This window comes from Dreissena polymorpha, chromosome 16, assembly GCF_020536995.1.
Source record: "Dreissena polymorpha isolate Duluth1 chromosome 16, UMN_Dpol_1.0, whole genome shotgun sequence".
NCBI classification, from domain to species: Eukaryota; Metazoa; Mollusca; class Bivalvia; order Myida; family Dreissenidae; genus Dreissena; species Dreissena polymorpha.
Window position 1 is genome coordinate 18752512 of NC_068370.1, and position 17109 is coordinate 18769620.

The 17109-nt window shown below is 36.3% G+C and overlaps 2 protein-coding genes across 8 annotated transcripts in view; one reads left to right on the forward strand and one right to left on the reverse strand.

The window, feature by feature from the left end:
- The window catches only part of LOC127861487 (cytosolic carboxypeptidase 6-like), a 67127-nt gene extending 50992 nt beyond the window's left edge, over positions 1 to 16135 (forward strand). The window contains exons 10-14 of one of the 4 annotated variants that reach the window (XM_052400003.1): positions 7453 to 7562; positions 7781 to 7949; positions 8598 to 8654; positions 13191 to 13229; positions 15169 to 15317. In XM_052400003.1, the coding sequence (XP_052255963.1) occupies positions 7453 to 7562; positions 7781 to 7949; positions 8598 to 8654; positions 13191 to 13218 (364 nt within the window). In that variant the 3' untranslated portion in view covers positions 13219 to 13229; positions 15169 to 15317. Of the gene's footprint in view, positions 1 to 7452; positions 7563 to 7780; positions 7950 to 8597; positions 8655 to 13190; positions 13230 to 15168 lie in introns of all 4 variants that reach the window. The other 3 variants (XM_052400001.1, XM_052400004.1, XM_052400002.1) reach the window with 3 other exon arrangements.
- LOC127861490 (single-stranded DNA-binding protein 3-like) overlaps positions 1 to 17109 on the reverse strand; it is a 479133-nt gene that overhangs the window by 190544 nt on the left and 271480 nt on the right. The gene's annotated exons all lie outside the window — the stretch shown is intronic.

A 17109-nucleotide genomic window follows, 5' to 3' on the forward strand; every position in this document is an offset into this window, starting at 1 on the left:
AGTTAATAGCATAAGCATGTGTACCAGGATACTAGCTCACCCAGGAAAACCATGAGTTTATGGCATAAGCATGTGTACCAGGACACTAGCTCACCCAGGAAAACCATTAGTTGATGGCATAAGCATGTCTACCAGGAAACTAGCTCACCCAGGAAAACCATGAGTTAGCAGCATAAGCATATGTACCAGGACACTAGCTTACCCAGGAAAACCATGAGTTTATGGCATAAGCATGTGCACCAGGAAACTAGCTCACCCAGGAAAACCATGAGTTGATGGCATAACCATGTGCATCAGGAAACTAGCTCACCCAGGAAAACCATGAGTTAGCAGCATAAGCATATGTACCAGGACACTAGCTTACTCAGGAAAACCATGAGTTTATGGCATAAGCATGTGTACCAGAACACTAGCTCACCCAGGAAAACCATGAGTTGATGGCATAAGCATGTCTACCAGGAAACTAGCTCACCCAGGAAAACCATGAGTTAGCAGCATAAGCATGTGTACCAGGACACTAGCTTACCCAGGAAAACCATGAGTTTATGGCATAAGCATGTGCACCAGGAAACTAGCTCACCCAGGAAAACCATGAGTTTATGGCATAAGCATGTGCACCAGGAAACTAGCTCACCCAGGAAAACCATGAGTCTATGGCATAAGCATGTGCACCAGGAAACTAGTTTACCCAGGAAAACCATGAGTTAATAGCATAAGCATGTGCACTAGGAACTAGCTCACCCAGAAAAACCATGAGTTAATGGCATAAACATGTGTTCCAGGAACATAGCTCACCCAGGAAAACCATGAGTTTATGGCATAAGCATGTGCACCAGTAAACTAGCTCACCCAGGAAAACCATGAGTTAATGGCATAAACATGTGCACCAGGAAACTAGCTCACCTAGGAAAACCATGAGTTTATGGCATAAGCATGTGCACCAGGAAACTAGCTCACCCAGGAAAACCATGAGTTTATGGCATAAGCATGTGCACCAGGAAACTAGCTCACCCAGGAAAACCATGAGTTTATGGCATACTGTAATTACTTTATGTTTTCGGACACTTAAAAAGAATTAATTTTTTTCGTGTCCCAAAACTTAGATACGAAAAATATTTACAAAATACAGGTGTCTGAAAACTTAGAGTCAAAAATTGAAGTGTCTGAAAATAGCGTCAATTGTATCAACGACTACCGGTAAAAGCACGCGCTTGTAAAATACCATGCCGTATAGTATTAATTACAGTTATATATGTTTGCACTGCATTTTAAATAATGTTAAATGCTTAATATATTTGACAGAAAGTTACTACAAGGTTGTACTTTGACCAACGTGTTCAAAGATGAGCATATGATGTACCGATACTCGCCAGTATGAACCTGTAATTAATGCAATAAAAAAACAAATTAAGAATTCTGTGTTTGTTCATTTCCGATAGTTGTTGTTACACCTTCCATTGTTCGTAAAACTTGCAATAGGGTGCATCACACTTTGAAGCGTTTAGTATTATTCATAGTTATTTTACTGAGAAGGGATAGTACCATTGCGGTAGATAAAAAAAGCAAATTAAGAATTCTGTGTTTGTTCACTTCCGATAATTGTTGTTACACCTTCCATTGTTCGTAAAACTTGCAATAGTGTGCATCACACTTTGAAGCGTTTAGTATTTGTTATAGTTATTTTACTGAGAAGGGGTAGTACCATTGCGGTAGATAATTGAACTGCTAACTAGCACTACCCCTGGTAATTGTCATAACGCTTAAGCTATCGGGCCAAACCATTGTTTAATACCGGTTTACAAGGTTATTTACCCAATAACGCAAATGTAATGGTCCGTTGCACCTGCCATGGTTTATGATGTTAATCTGGTTGTAAAACCCCATGATCGAAGTGTCATTAGATATCGAAAACAGGACCGAACTTTGGTAAAATAGCGATGAAAAATATACTGTCCGAAAACTTAGAGACATTAATTATGGACTAAAACTCGTGTGTCCGAAAATTAAGAGTCACGAAAAATAATTATTTTTGCTAAAAAAAGGGGTGTCCGAAAACTTAGAGTGTCCGAAAACATAGAGTAATTACGGTAAGCATGTGCACCAGGAAACTAGTTTACCCAGGAAAACCATGAGTTAATAGCATAAGCATGTGTACCAGGATACTAGCTCACCCAGGAAAACCATGAGTTTATGGCATAAGCATGTGTACCAGGACACTAGCTCACCCAGGAAAACCATTAGTTGATGGCATAAGCATGTCTACCAGGAAACTAGCTCACCCAGGAAAACCATGAGTTAGCAGCATAAGCATATGTACCAGGACACTAGCTTACCCAGGAAAACCATGAGTTTATGGCATAAGCATGTGCACCAGGAAACTAGCTCACCCAGGAAAACCATGAGTTGATGGCATAACCATGTGCACCAGGAAACTAGCTCACCCAGGAAAACCATGAGTTAATGGCCTAAGCATGTGCACTAGGAAACTAGCTCACCCAGGAAAACCATAAGTTAGTGGCATAAGCATGTGCACCAGGACACTAGCTCACCCAGGAAAACCATGAGTTAATGGAATAAGCATGTGTACCAGGATACTAGCTCACCCAGGAAAACCATGAGTTTATGGCATAAGCATGTGCACCAGGAAACTAGTTCACCCAGGAAAACCATGAGTTAATGGCATAAGAATGTGTACCAGGATACTAGCTCACCCAGGAAAAACATGAGTTAATGGCATAAGCATGTGTACCAGGATACTAGCTCACCCAGGAAAACCATGAGTTGATGGCATAAGCATGTCTACCAGGAAACTAGCTCATCCAGGAAAACCATGAGTTAGCAGCATAAGCATGTGTACCAGGACACTAGCTTACCCAGGAAAACCATGAGTTTATGGCATAAGCATGTGCACCAGGAAACTAGCTCACCCAGGAAAACCATGAGTTTATGGCATAAGCATGTGCACCAGGAAACTAGCTCACCCAGGAAAACCATGAGTTTATGGCATAAGCATGTGCACCAGGAAACTAGTTTACCCAGGAAAACCATGAGTTAATAGCATAAGCATGTGCACTAGGAAACTAGCTCACCCAGGAAAACCATGAGTTAATGGCATAAACATGTGTTCCAGGAACATAGCTCACCCAGGAAAACCATAAGTTAATGGCATAAGCATGTGCACCAGGAAACTAGCTTAACTGGGAAAACAATGAGTTAATGGCATAAGCATGATTGTGTACCAGGAAACTAGCTCACCCAGGAAAACCACGAGTTAATGGCATAAGCATGTGCACCAGGAAACTAGCTTAACTGGGAAAACCATGAGTTAATGGCATAAGTATGTGCACCAGGAAACTAGCTCACCCAGGAAAACCATGAGTTAATGGCATAAGTATGTGTACCAGGAAACTAGCTCATACAGGAAAACCATGAGTTAATAGCATAAGCATGTGCATAAGGAAACTAGCTCACCCAGGAAAACCATGAGTTAATAAAATAAGCATGTGCACCAGGAAACTAGCTTAACTGGGAAAACCATGAGTTAATGGCATAAGCATGTGTACCAGAAAACGAGCTCACCCAGGAAAACCATGAGTTAATGGCATAAGCATGTGTACCAGGAAACTAGCTCACCCAGGAAAACTATGAGTTAATGGCATAAGTATGTGCACCAGGACACAAGCTCACCCAGGAAAACCATGAGTTAATGGCATAAGCATGTGTACCAGGAAACTAGCTCACCCAGGAAAACCATGAGTTAATAGCATAAGCATGTGCACCAGGAAACTAGCTCACCCAGGAAAACCATGAGTTAAGGGAATAAGCATGTGCACCAGGAAACTAGCTCACCCTAGAAAACCATGAGTTAATGGCATAAGCATGTGCACCAGGACACAAGCTCACCCAGGAAGACCATGTGTTAATGGCATAAGCATGTGTACCAGGAAACTAGCTCACACAGAAAAACCATGAGTTTATAGCATAAGCATGTGCACCAGGAAACTAGTTCACCCAGGAAACCATGAGTTAATGGCATAAGCATGTGTACCAGGATACTAGCTCACCCAGGAAAAACATGAGTTAATGGCATAAGCATGTGTACCAGGATACTAGCTCACCCAGGAAAACCATGAGTTTATGGCATAAGCATGTGTACGAGGACACTAGCTCACCCAGGAAATCCATAAGTTGATGGCATAAGCATGTCTACCAGGAAACTAGCTCACCCAGGAAAAACCATGAGTTAGCAGCATAAGCATGTGTACCAGGACACTAGCTTACCCAGGAAAACAATGAGTTTATGGCATAAGCATGTGCACCAGGAAACTAGCTCACCCAGGAAAACCTTGAGTTTATGGCATAAGCATGTGTACCAGGAAACTAGTTCACCCAGGAAAACCATGAGTTAATGGCATAAGCATGTGTACCAGGAAACTAGCTCACCCAGGAAAACCATTAGTTTATGGCATAAGCATGTGCACCAGGAAACTAGCTCACCCAGGAAAACCATGAATTAATAGCATAAGCATGTGTACCATGATACTAGCTCACCCAGGAAAACTATGAGTTGGACCAGCTCAACTGACTGCTGGGGTAGGACAGAAATACTGTTTTCAAAAATGCTTGTTTCAGCATTATTGTAATTTTCATGGGTGTTCTTTTCATGACATATTTTAGTTCTTAACCGTTTTCATAAGAACTTAAGCAGGATATATGACATATATCTTGCAGAGTAAGTTGGTGCCACACACGCAATAAATACATACATCTTTACGGTGAGCAATAATAGAGAGCTTTTATATCATTATTACTGTAATTTCTGTGTCCGGATAAACACAAGACAGCCCTAGATGATTATGATTGATGGCAAGTTGTATAAATATTGGATATTATTCCTTGCAGTAATGATACAGTTGGGAATATAATTCAAAGGATCCCCGAGAGTGGGCTGGCACTGGGTCGCAATGTCTAGCATTCTGCTATTGCTTCTCACAATAAAATATTGATCCAGTGGATCTGAGGTTTGGGGGTGAGAAAGAACATGTTGGAGATAGTCATTAAGACCAACAAAAATGTCTGATAATGGTTAAGTTTTTTTCTGGGGGGGGGGGAGGGGGGGATCTGCCTTTTTTTTGTACCATACACATGCACTCCTCTGTTTAATTCATTATCTAATAGTTATACACTGACTGAAATGAATGAATGATTTCTATTTACCCTACCCAAACATTAAATAAATCTTTAATTATTTTAAACATAATTTTACCCCAAAAAGTAAGAGTGGAATGTTTTGTTAGGTTGGTAGGTAATGGAAAACAAAGATTGTTAAGAATTGTTATCCTTTTTTTCTGTTTTTTAAGAACATGACTCCTTTATGAAGATTGAATATTGACACATCCATGAGAACAGAGGATGCCTCTTTTGTCTTTGATTGATAGCTCGTTTAATAGCTTTTTGTATGAAAATAACATGTCCTGATGCATCATTTCTGAGTATTGATACACACACATTTTCCCAGAACACATTTATGAAGATACCATCACCACACTGAAGTTTTTGATTTCAAGTCAATGCTAATGGTGATAGCTGAGATGAGAGTTTTCCTGATGACAGTATTATATATTGAATAAGATTAGTGCACAGTTTATTGGGTTTTATGTTCCATCAATCATGACTTGAAAGCAAATTGTTAAACAACATTTTATTGTTAATCATCATTTTATAAATTATCTTTTGTGGAAAAATTACAGCAATTCTTCATAGGGAGATAAAAAAACTACCCAATATTTATTGGCACAGCGGCTAACTTCTGAAAATAATATATTGATTTTCTGTAAAATATGGTTGCTCTTCTCCGAATATAATGGAATTTAATCAAACTGAATGGGGCACAAAGTGCGTCCGTCATAGTGATAAATTCCAAACAATGTTCCACTGATCTCTCTTTTTATGTAAAATGTCTTCATACAGAATTGAAGTCTGAGTAAGAGTGGTGCTGCATCATTGGTAGCAATTGATATTTGTTAGGAATTGATATTTGTTAACGGGCTAATGAGATTGGGAATAAAGTTCTCAACATTCACGCACAGGGCCCATTGAAATGTTCTTCGATCTTTAATATCTTGTGCCTCTGTTTGTGGCTGCATAGCCCTCTGGAGACTTTGTATCAAATTGTTTTCAGGAGAAATGGTTATTATTAGGAATTTTTAACCTAATTGTGCAAATATGTAAAAAAGGATTTCATGTTGATAATACAAAATATTCAATTGCATTTTTTTCTGAACAGGAAATTGAAGAAAGAAAATTTGTATTCAGTTGATACATTTCTAACGTGTTTTTTCAAGTGTTCAATCTAATTTAATTATTTGAAATCCATTTTCTTTTTATGCAAGGGAATATTTTTTCGTATTATGATCTAAATTGTTCAATGTTCACTCAATACACTGATTAGAAATGCTCTTTGTAATTTTAGAGCCCATGGCAAACTGTTACTCTGTGTTTGATCATGACTGTAAGTGGTTATCTCTTGTCCCTACTGTGTATTTCCAGACCAGCTCTTGATTCACTCATTAACCGAGGCATAACTTACATTGACAGTACAGAATATTTTATGACCAAGTTCTAAATCTTTCCCAAAGACCCATGTCTCTTAATGTGTGTTTCAACACCAAGCTAAACTCACTTGGATAAAGGTGCATCTTGCTGTTTGTTTCAAGACCCTGGATAGCTCACATGTTCAAAGATCCACAACTCTTGATTTAAGGGCAAGACAAAGTCATTTTCAAATGCACACAAGACTTCCTGTGTCTGTCGAGACCCATACAAGCTAATTCTTTCAAAGGCTCATAACTCTTGCTATGTGTTTCAAGACCCAGGCAACGTCACTATTTCAAAGACCCATAACTCTTGTTGTTGATTTATACTTTACTTTTTCAAAGGCACACCACTGTGGTGTGCTTGTCAAGACCATGGGACATTCCTAAGGTAAAACTCAACATACACCCTTTTAGGTGTCGTAAGACCTAGACAAGTTCAAAGACCCTTATAACTTTCTGTGAATTTCAAGACCCACAGAAAAGCCCACTTGGTAAAAGGCAAATGACTCTTTCTGTGGGATTCAAGGCCCTCAACAAGCTCCCACTTACTAAGGTACATAGCTCTTACGGTGTGTTTCAAGACTGTGCAAAATCTCGTTCAATGGTGTATAATCTTTATTTTCAGTCTTGTGTTTTTCAGGACTCAAAAGGAAATAACTCTTACTATCAGTATCTCAGGATGTTGGACATTGTTTTTGGTCACTGATTTAATCTTGGAGTTATGTCAAGGAACATAACTCATAGTGTCAGTGTTTCATATCTCAGGATATTGGACACTGGATCTTGGCATCTGATTTCAAGGGAAATAATCGCTATTGTGTGTTTTAGACTGCATTATGAGTGTTGTGTATTTCAGGACCCTGGGAGGCTGTCTGGATGAGAATTCACATTGCTACACTCTGGAGGTCTCTTTCTTCAGCTACCAGAGCACTACAGGTCAGGCAATGCCCTATACAGAGGAAGGATGTATCCTTGCAGCTATTTATGTTGTCACCATGTAATGTCAATGTGCCAGACATTATTCATGCCTCATGATCCACACATTCTTGAGTTTTCTGCCTTTGCACATTACTGACAAATCTGTGGAGTATTAGTCATATTTCTTATACAGTTTTGGTCAAAAATAGTTTTTTGACTCGCTTTAATTTAGATAACAGAACATTCAGTCCTTAACCGTGGTGTAGATATGAAACTGGGTAGAAATCTGGCACGCACGTTCGTAGACTACTACAAGCTTGCTGGGGTGGTGAGTGCAAAGCCCAGCAGTAGCATAGTGCCCAAACCTGGCGCCTACCGAATACGAGACCGCAACGTACAGGAACGCTCCAACACTGACAGTCAGTTTGAGGAGAAGTAAGTAGAGTTAGTATAAGATACATCAGAATGCTTTGAGATATTGTATGTTACACTTCCAAACATATTAGAGAAGAAACACTTAACCAATCAGACGTGCATTTTGACTTGTTTGTTTAAAAAATCAAATATTTAAATACCTTTCGTAATAGATTCAAGTTTTAAATGCTTTATTTCAAGCCCTAATTGTACTTATGAGCAGCAAACGGCATGAAATCTGAACACACTGTATTTACTGTAACTGCAGGGTGTTCTGTTTTTATGCTGGTTGCAAATAGCCAATGTCACTTTGATTCTGAGTGGAGAAGGGTTAAGATTTCTCAGAATATTTTGTGATATTGAATGTACTGCAGCCGCATACTATAATAATGCTATATGCATACTTTGGTATACTTGGTTTCCTTTAATAACTGACTTAGTATTTAGTATACTCACTTTAACAATATATTATTTACTCCATAAATTATTGCACTAGCATTCAAGGTTGCCTGAATTCAGTATTTTTCTGTATTAATTCATGTAAGCCAATCTTTGTCCTTCATATGCATACCTTATAATTTTCTTATTTAAAATATTTGAACTGGCTAACTGAATGAAACATGTAACATGTTCTTGTTATTGTACATGTATGATATCTGTGGCCTGCAGGGTTAGGGACCTGTTTATTTATCACCGTGCATATGAACGGGATAAGAACGGCATACGGTAAACTAGTTGAAGCATGCCCTGTTGACAATTTTGTAACTTATAACATCTTTTTCAGTTGATAGTTGGGTTTTGTTTCATTCTTAATAACTGTACCTCAGGAAAGCAGCACATTTCAAGTCGTTCCCTTATTTTCCAGGTGCATGTATAACTGTAAAAACGGTTATTTAAAAAAATAAATAACTCAGTAAATGACTGTGTGCCTCAAGATTAAAGAATAAAAAAAACATTGTACTGATTTAGGATCATGTTTATAGATTTTTGCCAAAGTCAACAACAGTAAATCAATAGTTAATCAAGAACATTCCTGAAATCTCACAATCTGAAAGACAAACTCTGATTTTCTGTATGATGCCTAATTGATGCAAGAATCATAGATAGTTATTGTCCTGAAAAAAGTAATTGTTGTGAAAACATAGTACTTGTTGTGCTTTCCCATGATTGCATTCTATTTGGTGTAATATAATCATAACAACAGAATCTCTTGGAAGTTTAAAAGTATACTACCAAATATTTCACTTTATTTGACCCACATTTTGTGAAAAAGGGTCTTATGCCATATGATATGTAGCCAGATAAGCTCCAGACCAGCCTGCACATCCGCGCAGTCTGGTCATGGGCGACTCTCCACGAAAGAGACCCTAAATCTTGCACGACATTATAGCAGAAAGGATAGCTGCCATCCAGACCGGGCAGTTGCACGGGGTGGTCTGGATCTTTGCTTGCCACATGGGGCATAAGACCCAAACAACTTAACAGTCCGATGATGAAGCACATTCATTAGACAACATAACTGTTTCCTGGTTTTTTTCTATTAGAATAAGGTTCACAACTGAACAATTGTAATAATGGGTTGTCGATGTCCAAATTGTCTTCATTATTTCTACCACACTGAATTCGATTTGTTTTTCAAGTTATAATTTATTTTTCAGAAGTTATTTTTATTTGTGTGTGTTTGCTGTCAAAATGTGATTGTCATGTTTGTTTTTATGCCCCCGGTAGGGTGGCATATAGCAGTTGAACTGTCCGTCCGTCCGTCCGTCAGTCTGTCCGTCCGTCTGTCCAAAAACTTTAACATAGGCCATAACTTTTGCAATATTGAAGACAGCAACTTGATATTTGGCATGCATGTGTATCTGATGAAGCTGCACATTTTGAGTGGTGAAAGGTCAAGGTCATCCTTCAAGGTCAAAAGTAACAAGATATATCTTTAAAAAAGATATACGGCGTTGATAGTTTAATGAATGAGATCAAGGAGAGCGAATGTCTTTTTCTGTGCAGTTCTTAGCTGCATCACACACAGTACGGGATGTTACGGGGAGTTTTCGCGGCTTATTTTACATTATTACATATTGCTGGTCATAAACCTATAGATACAAAACAGAAAACCAAAAGAAGAATGGAAGTGAAATTTAAACATATGAGTCAACCAGCCACACGCGAAGTATCCGTATTTATAGGCGCGTTCTTCGAACAGACCTGTTTTAGTGGTTTGTCGGGCATTGCTATTTGATTCGATTATTAACAGTATCGAGAATCATCGTGCTCATGCTTAAAGTGATATTATGGGCATTTTGCACTGTTGAATTGAGCTGAAAAGAATTAACAGGTCAAAATAGTTAGTTTAAATGTGGTTACTGATCAATTATCTGCAACTCACCTTGCTACCAGTTGTTTATAAAAATATATTTTATATTCGATTTTCTTACGTGACCCACCCAGTCCTGTAAGCCAAAATGATCCGTAAAACAAAATTGTGTCTTTGTGTCGTATGAACAAATCTGCACTAAAACTAAATTTAGGTTCAACTCGTAAACGCATGATCAGTTGTCAAACGAAAGTACGGTTGATATTCAAATGCATTATTTTTCTCTTTCTGGTATATTGTTTTAGTATGTTGATGCTGCATTAATTAATATAAGTGTATATGAAGTAGAAACATCAAAAATAATCAACGGTTGCGATAGACACCTATAAACTGTTAGATGCTCATAATATCACTTTAGTACATTAGGCAATATGGTGGAATAATTATTGTTAAATTTATCAAAAATAATATTTATCATTGTATTGTTGAAAACACATTAAGAATCAATTATTGACATACCATAATTATATTGCTGAAAATCTTCATTTAACATATTTCTGGTCTAAAGAAAATTCCAGGTCACCTAGTTCACGGATAGCGTCTTTATTATATAACGATTATTTTACTGGCCGCGAACTCCGATGATGACCTGTATATAAACTCTGAATGTCCGCGAATTGACCCGAAACCTCGCGGGTTGAAATGCAATGCTTTAAAGTGAGGCCTCGCTTCCACTGCTCTTTATACTTTTACATGTTAACATGATGACAGGAATATGGAAGTAAGTACTAAATATGAGAACATAGCCTTTTAAGTATAAACGCTTTTGCGCTGGTAATACTCTGAAAATAAAAGGTGCACGCACAAACTGTATTGATGTCGAGAATTGAGTGTAAAACTGTTCTACCTATTAAGCCTTTTCATTAGAGATAAAATTGTTTCATGCAGTAAAACAGTGTTACAAAGACGCGGATATGTTTCCAATGTTCTGGTGGTATACTCAAATCAGCCAATGGAAAAAATGAAGTGTATTCATTCGTACCTAGCCGCGGGAAATTTTATTTGAATTTTATTGGACACTTACAAAGGTCAGGTAAGGTGAAAAGCTGGCTTAATACCGCTTACGCCGAAAAAATACAATCAAAGGGAAGTAATAAGCTTTAAAAGGGAGATAATTTCTAAACCTGTCAAATGATATATTGAAATTTTATTTCAAAGCGGCGCAATAGGGGGTATTGTGTTTCTTACAAACAATTCTTACAATTCTCTTGTTTGTTAATGCTTTTATTTACATGACATGAAGTGTGCCCATAGATTTTGGCATGGAATTTTACATGGGATTCCATGAAATAACAGGACCCATTACAATAAAAGCTCTTAATTTCAAACTTGGTACAAGTTTATAACTCCCAAAGTTTAACATTGAGAACTTTCTTTCTCATTTGACCTGGCCAAATTGACTTTCATTTATACAATCCATTAGTTATTTCACAAGGGAAAAGAAAACTTTTCCTGAACCAGATTGCGTTTTCTTTGAATCAGTGTGTATATCACTATATTTTGTTGGTACTAGTTTGCCAAATGTATGTCTTGATTCCTTATTAATTTCTGCAGTTTGAAACTTTAGGGTCCTGTGTAAGCAAAGATTCAATTGCAAGTTTATGGTACAGCTGAAATGTGTAGTTTTAAGAACATTGATTATGATGATCGTTGTTCCATGAATAATGAACTAGTGAAGGATTACTAGGACTTCGATGATTAAAAATTTAGTGATCCTTTATGAGCCATGTCATGCACAAATGGGTCTTAAGTCAAAGTTGCACTGGAGCTACCTTGTGGGCTGATTAGACTAGGACACCTTGCAGGACTTGATAGTAAATAGGGTAGCTCCTAACCAGACTAGGACACCTTGCAGGACTTGATAGTAAATAGGGTAGCTCCTAACCAGACTGCTTCACTGCATGACTGCAACTCTTGGTCTGGAGCTACTACTAAGACCCATTTTATGGTTAATATATTGCGGCGAACCATGTAAGCATCTTCAAATATGTTGTCACGATTTATTTTCCCGTTGGATGATTAACAGCGGTGAAAAAGTTGTACATAGCTGTTTAAGGTGTCTGTTTAGCTCATCAAAGCATAAAGTTATAATGGTTAGGTAATGTGTTCACCCTATGTCCAGCCTCCGTGTACATGTGAAGTCAGGTGTCTGTCATCAGTTGTGCTTTATCAAGTTTATGGTTGTAACAACTAGGCCCTATTTGTGTAACCCACATCCAAAAACTAGGTAACCAGATATCTTGACAATTTCTAGGCCAAGTTTAAATATGTTTCACATGTGGTCCAAAAACTAGGTTTCCGGTCAAATCTTAGAAAATCTTGTTACCACTTTAGGTTACGTATATGACACAATCTTGATTTAACTTGGTCAGAATCTTGACAATATCTTGACTGAGTTCAATATAGTGTCATGTGCCTCAAAAACTAGGTCACCAGGTCAATTCTTATTAAAAACTTGTCTCCACTTTAGAGGACACATTTATTACTTATTCAGAATAATTATTTTGTCAATGTTTAGGCCAAATTTGAATTTGAAACTAGGTCACACGGTCCAACTTAAAAACAACAACTTGATACCACTCTACAAGCACCATTTATGACTCAATGTCCATTAAACTTTGTCAGAATGTATTTATAATAATAGCCTTTATAGGCCATGTTTATAAATGGTCAAGACTTATTTAAAAACTAGGTCACCGAGTCAAGTATTCAAGAATGGTTTACCTTGACCTGAGGTGAGCGCTTTAGGGCCATCATGGCCCTGTTGTTTAAGTAAATTTGCAAGATTGGTTTGGTACAGCCTTCCCTTGGTTGATCAAGCTGGGTATTTTTCTTCATGTGTGACATTCTTGTTATTATATGCCCATGTGACTGTGCCCTATTTTCAGACCTATCGGATCTAAGGGTGATAGATGAATACAGGGGAGGTAAGCAGTACACAAAGTACAGCTGCATATCACTGCATGTATATATAGTTATCTCCCTTGTTACACTACTCTCCCTGTATGTATTCACACCATAATGAAGCTGTTTTCCTATGGAATCCTGTTATGCCTTATTGAATGTAAGTCTGTCACCCTTTGAAGGTTAACAATCAAAATGTAATGCAACACATGATAAACTATGAGAATGAGCAATAATACTTGACAATGAAAAACAACACACATAAGTTTAAAATTTGAATATCATGTTGTCATGATAGCTTTTGTTAGAAAATCTTGCTCCAAAAATGTATTGTCATGAGCCAATTCCTCGTTAAATGTGGTTTTTCAGTGTCAAGTTTCTTATCATATGCCTTATTGAATATCATGTGTTGCCCTCTGAAGCAGTCTCATAAAAAGTGTAGTAATGTACTAAATTTATTAAAGAAATATAGGTATATTGATTAAATATGTCCGTATTGTACTCATATTTTGCTTGGAATTTATTGTACAACACCCACACTTGTTTACTTGATATAGTTGTCAAGCTGTAGTGTTAGATTGCTGTGTACAGTTTCATTTATATTTTAGCTGTTTTTATTTATCAAGAATTTTTGCCTTTGATTAGGCCATTTGTTATTGCATGTGTGTGTGTGTTTGTATTTTGACATCACTACATCGTTCAAATGATGAAATGTTTAACATTTAATCCTAAGTATGCTTCGACAATCTAGCCACTGTCTTTTCTTTTCACGTTTTACTAAATTTCTGCCCTATGACTTATTGTTTGCTCCACCTTTATTGTATTAGTATAAATCAATATTTTAAGCAGAAACTTGGCATTTGTTCTTTTTGCAATTTTGAAGTAAGTATTGCTTTGCTTTTTCTTGTAATCAAAATTGATGATACAATTTAAAACAAGACATCAGAAAAAAAGGACTTCTGACTTCAAGAGCTACCAGGTAACTTACAAAATTGTAACTGAATATATTGATGGATGCTCCAAGGCATTTAGCCTCTTTACCTGTATATTCTGCCACTTATGAGTAAAATTGACTTTGCATTCTGACCTAAAACAATTTTAAAACAACTAAAAATAGAATGTCTATACAGCAAATCAAAGTTAAAATAATGTACAACTAATCCCGTAGTAACAGACCAATTCTATGAAGGTTCCCTAGAAATCCTTATTGAACCAATACCTTTTCAATCTGTTCAGTCAGCAATCAGATAGAAAAACACTAAATGTTTGTATGAATTTTGATACATATCATTTAATAAATCTTATTATAGACGAAGATACCGACTTGAAATGATTTGCATGGATACAACATGTGAAGTTACTTTTGCAAATAAACTACCAAATGTTATTTATTCCAACTAAAATTTAAAATTCATGCGTATAGAAGCCTAAAACAACATCTATGTGACATGATTGTCTAAATAAAGATGAATAACTTCCAGTTTTACAAGAACTTTGTCACAAATTTTGTTATTCATTGGTTGCTGTATCTATGAAAATGGAAGACACTATAAGAACGAAGGATACTAGGATTTCTAAGTCAAGTCTTCAAGACACTTACCTGCCCGAACAAATTTTGACACACAAAACCTTAATGAATAATGAAATTTGTTACCTTTCTGCCCATCATGGCATGTTGAGGAAAGACTAATTAATACAAACTTGAAAGATTCAATGACAAGGAAAAAAGTATATGGTAAAGAACTTTTTTCATTATATGAATCTTCAATAACTGATTTTTTAATGGCCAAATGCAATTATTGCTATAATTTGAACCGATTCTATTTTACATTTTGAACACGTTAAAGTTAAGATTTTTTATATAGCCTATGCCAAAATACGCCAAGCCCTTCCAGAAAACTGGTTCAGACTGTGAGACCAGTAGTACACCAGCCTCTCATGGTGGGTTGTGTTGTGTTTTAGGCCCCCCCAGAGCAGCCAGGATGATCGTTCCACCGTGTCGTCACGGCGACAGTACCTGTACAGCAGACCGTCCGACCTGTCTATAAATAGCACCAACACCTTCAGTGACGTCTCCACTAACATACGCCTACAGCTGCGTGAGAGAGAAAGGGACAGGAAACAGTACTGAATTGTGTAGCAATTTTTGTAAATTTGCACTTAATGATAAATCTTTTACAATAGTTATGCCTGAATAATTGCGAACAATATTTATTTTATTACAAAGAATGTGACATGATAGTGTTGTCCATTTGAATGTGAACAATACTTTATTGTAGTTTAAAATGATAGGTATGCCTGCATATAAGGAAAATTATCAGTGTTTTTGTTGCTGGTTTGCATGTATGTATCTGTGATGATCTGGTGAAATTATTACGCAGCTGTTTTTGTTCCTATTTAATTCATTTAAATGATTTTTTAGCCTTTCTATGTTAAGTTTTAATACAATATTATTATTCTTCTTTGGCGAGTCTAAGATTATCAGTTATATTTGATCAATTTTATCAGTACATTGCACAAAATATTTATTGATAATTTCATGTTGATAATTTATGGCTTATTTAGATTTATTGTGTTTTGGAGTGTTTTTACGTCATTTTTTGTGAGACACAAAAGTTGGTAAATTTATTGATGTATTTTATTTTAGTTGCAATTTCTGTGATTTGGGTGAAGTATAAATGTACATTATTTTGTAATGCAAGAAATAAGTGATGTGTGTATGCTTGCTTTGTTATTTACAATCATGCCATATCTTGTGATCATTTGTTTATTTATGAATTTTAGTATATTATTATTTGCCACTAAATACTTGTTGAGCTAGTAAACTATCCAAAAAGCCATGTACATATAAAATGTATTTGCCATAAAAAATATGTGTATGACATACATATTATATTTTATATTGATATCTATAAAGATGTATAAACCATCAGAGTTGTTACCTACTTTTTCTTTCACCATTTTATACTTCATGTTAATTAGAATCATTTTGGATCATTTATCTCATCATCGAAATCACTTCATTGTTTGTTCCTATTGTTGAAACCCATGGCATAAATTCCATTGTCACCACATTATATACTGTGGCAAAAATGGTTGATAAAATTTTGTTTTCATTAATTATCATGAGCAAATAAATTACCAATCAAACATTTCAATTTTAAATATTCTTTGAATGAAAGCAATAGCATTTGACAAAAGTGAATGAACAATTCTAGATATTACTAAGCTAACTTCGACTTGATGTTATTATTTGACAAGTCCTTATTGATTTAATTTCTTTACTTATTTGGACACATAATCAGTTAGATTTGCCTTTTGAATTCAAACTTGCTTACCTTATGCCCCATAGTCAATAAGAATGCCTAATGTATTTTAGTGAACGTGGGTTCCAAAGGTGGGTTGTCACCTTTTAAAATGAACCCTTTAAGGTTACCAGTTTTTTTCTCAGTAACATCATTCAAATAAAAAAACATTTATTCTCAGTTTCCCATGCTACATTTACATGCTTAATATTGCCCCTGATGTAGTTTTACATAAACTCGAATAATAAAGAGGCTAATAACTGTTCTACAGCATTTTTATTTATAAGAGAGAAGTTCAAAGCAACCAGTTAATTTGTTATACAGTTTTTAATTAATAATTTGTTCATCCAATCTGAGCTTTATTATACCCTTCAGTTCACTTAGAACTTCTTTTGCTTAAATCTCTCAACTAGTGGTCATAGGATATGCTTAAAAGCTCTATTGAGCACATACAGCTACTACGAAGCTTTTAACCCATTGCATGCTGGGAAATTTGTTGTCTGCTAAAATGTGGTCTGCTGAATTTCTAAAATAAGCATTATCTTCATTTTTTTCAAAGAATACTATCAGAAAGGCAAACAGTTTGGATCCTGATGAG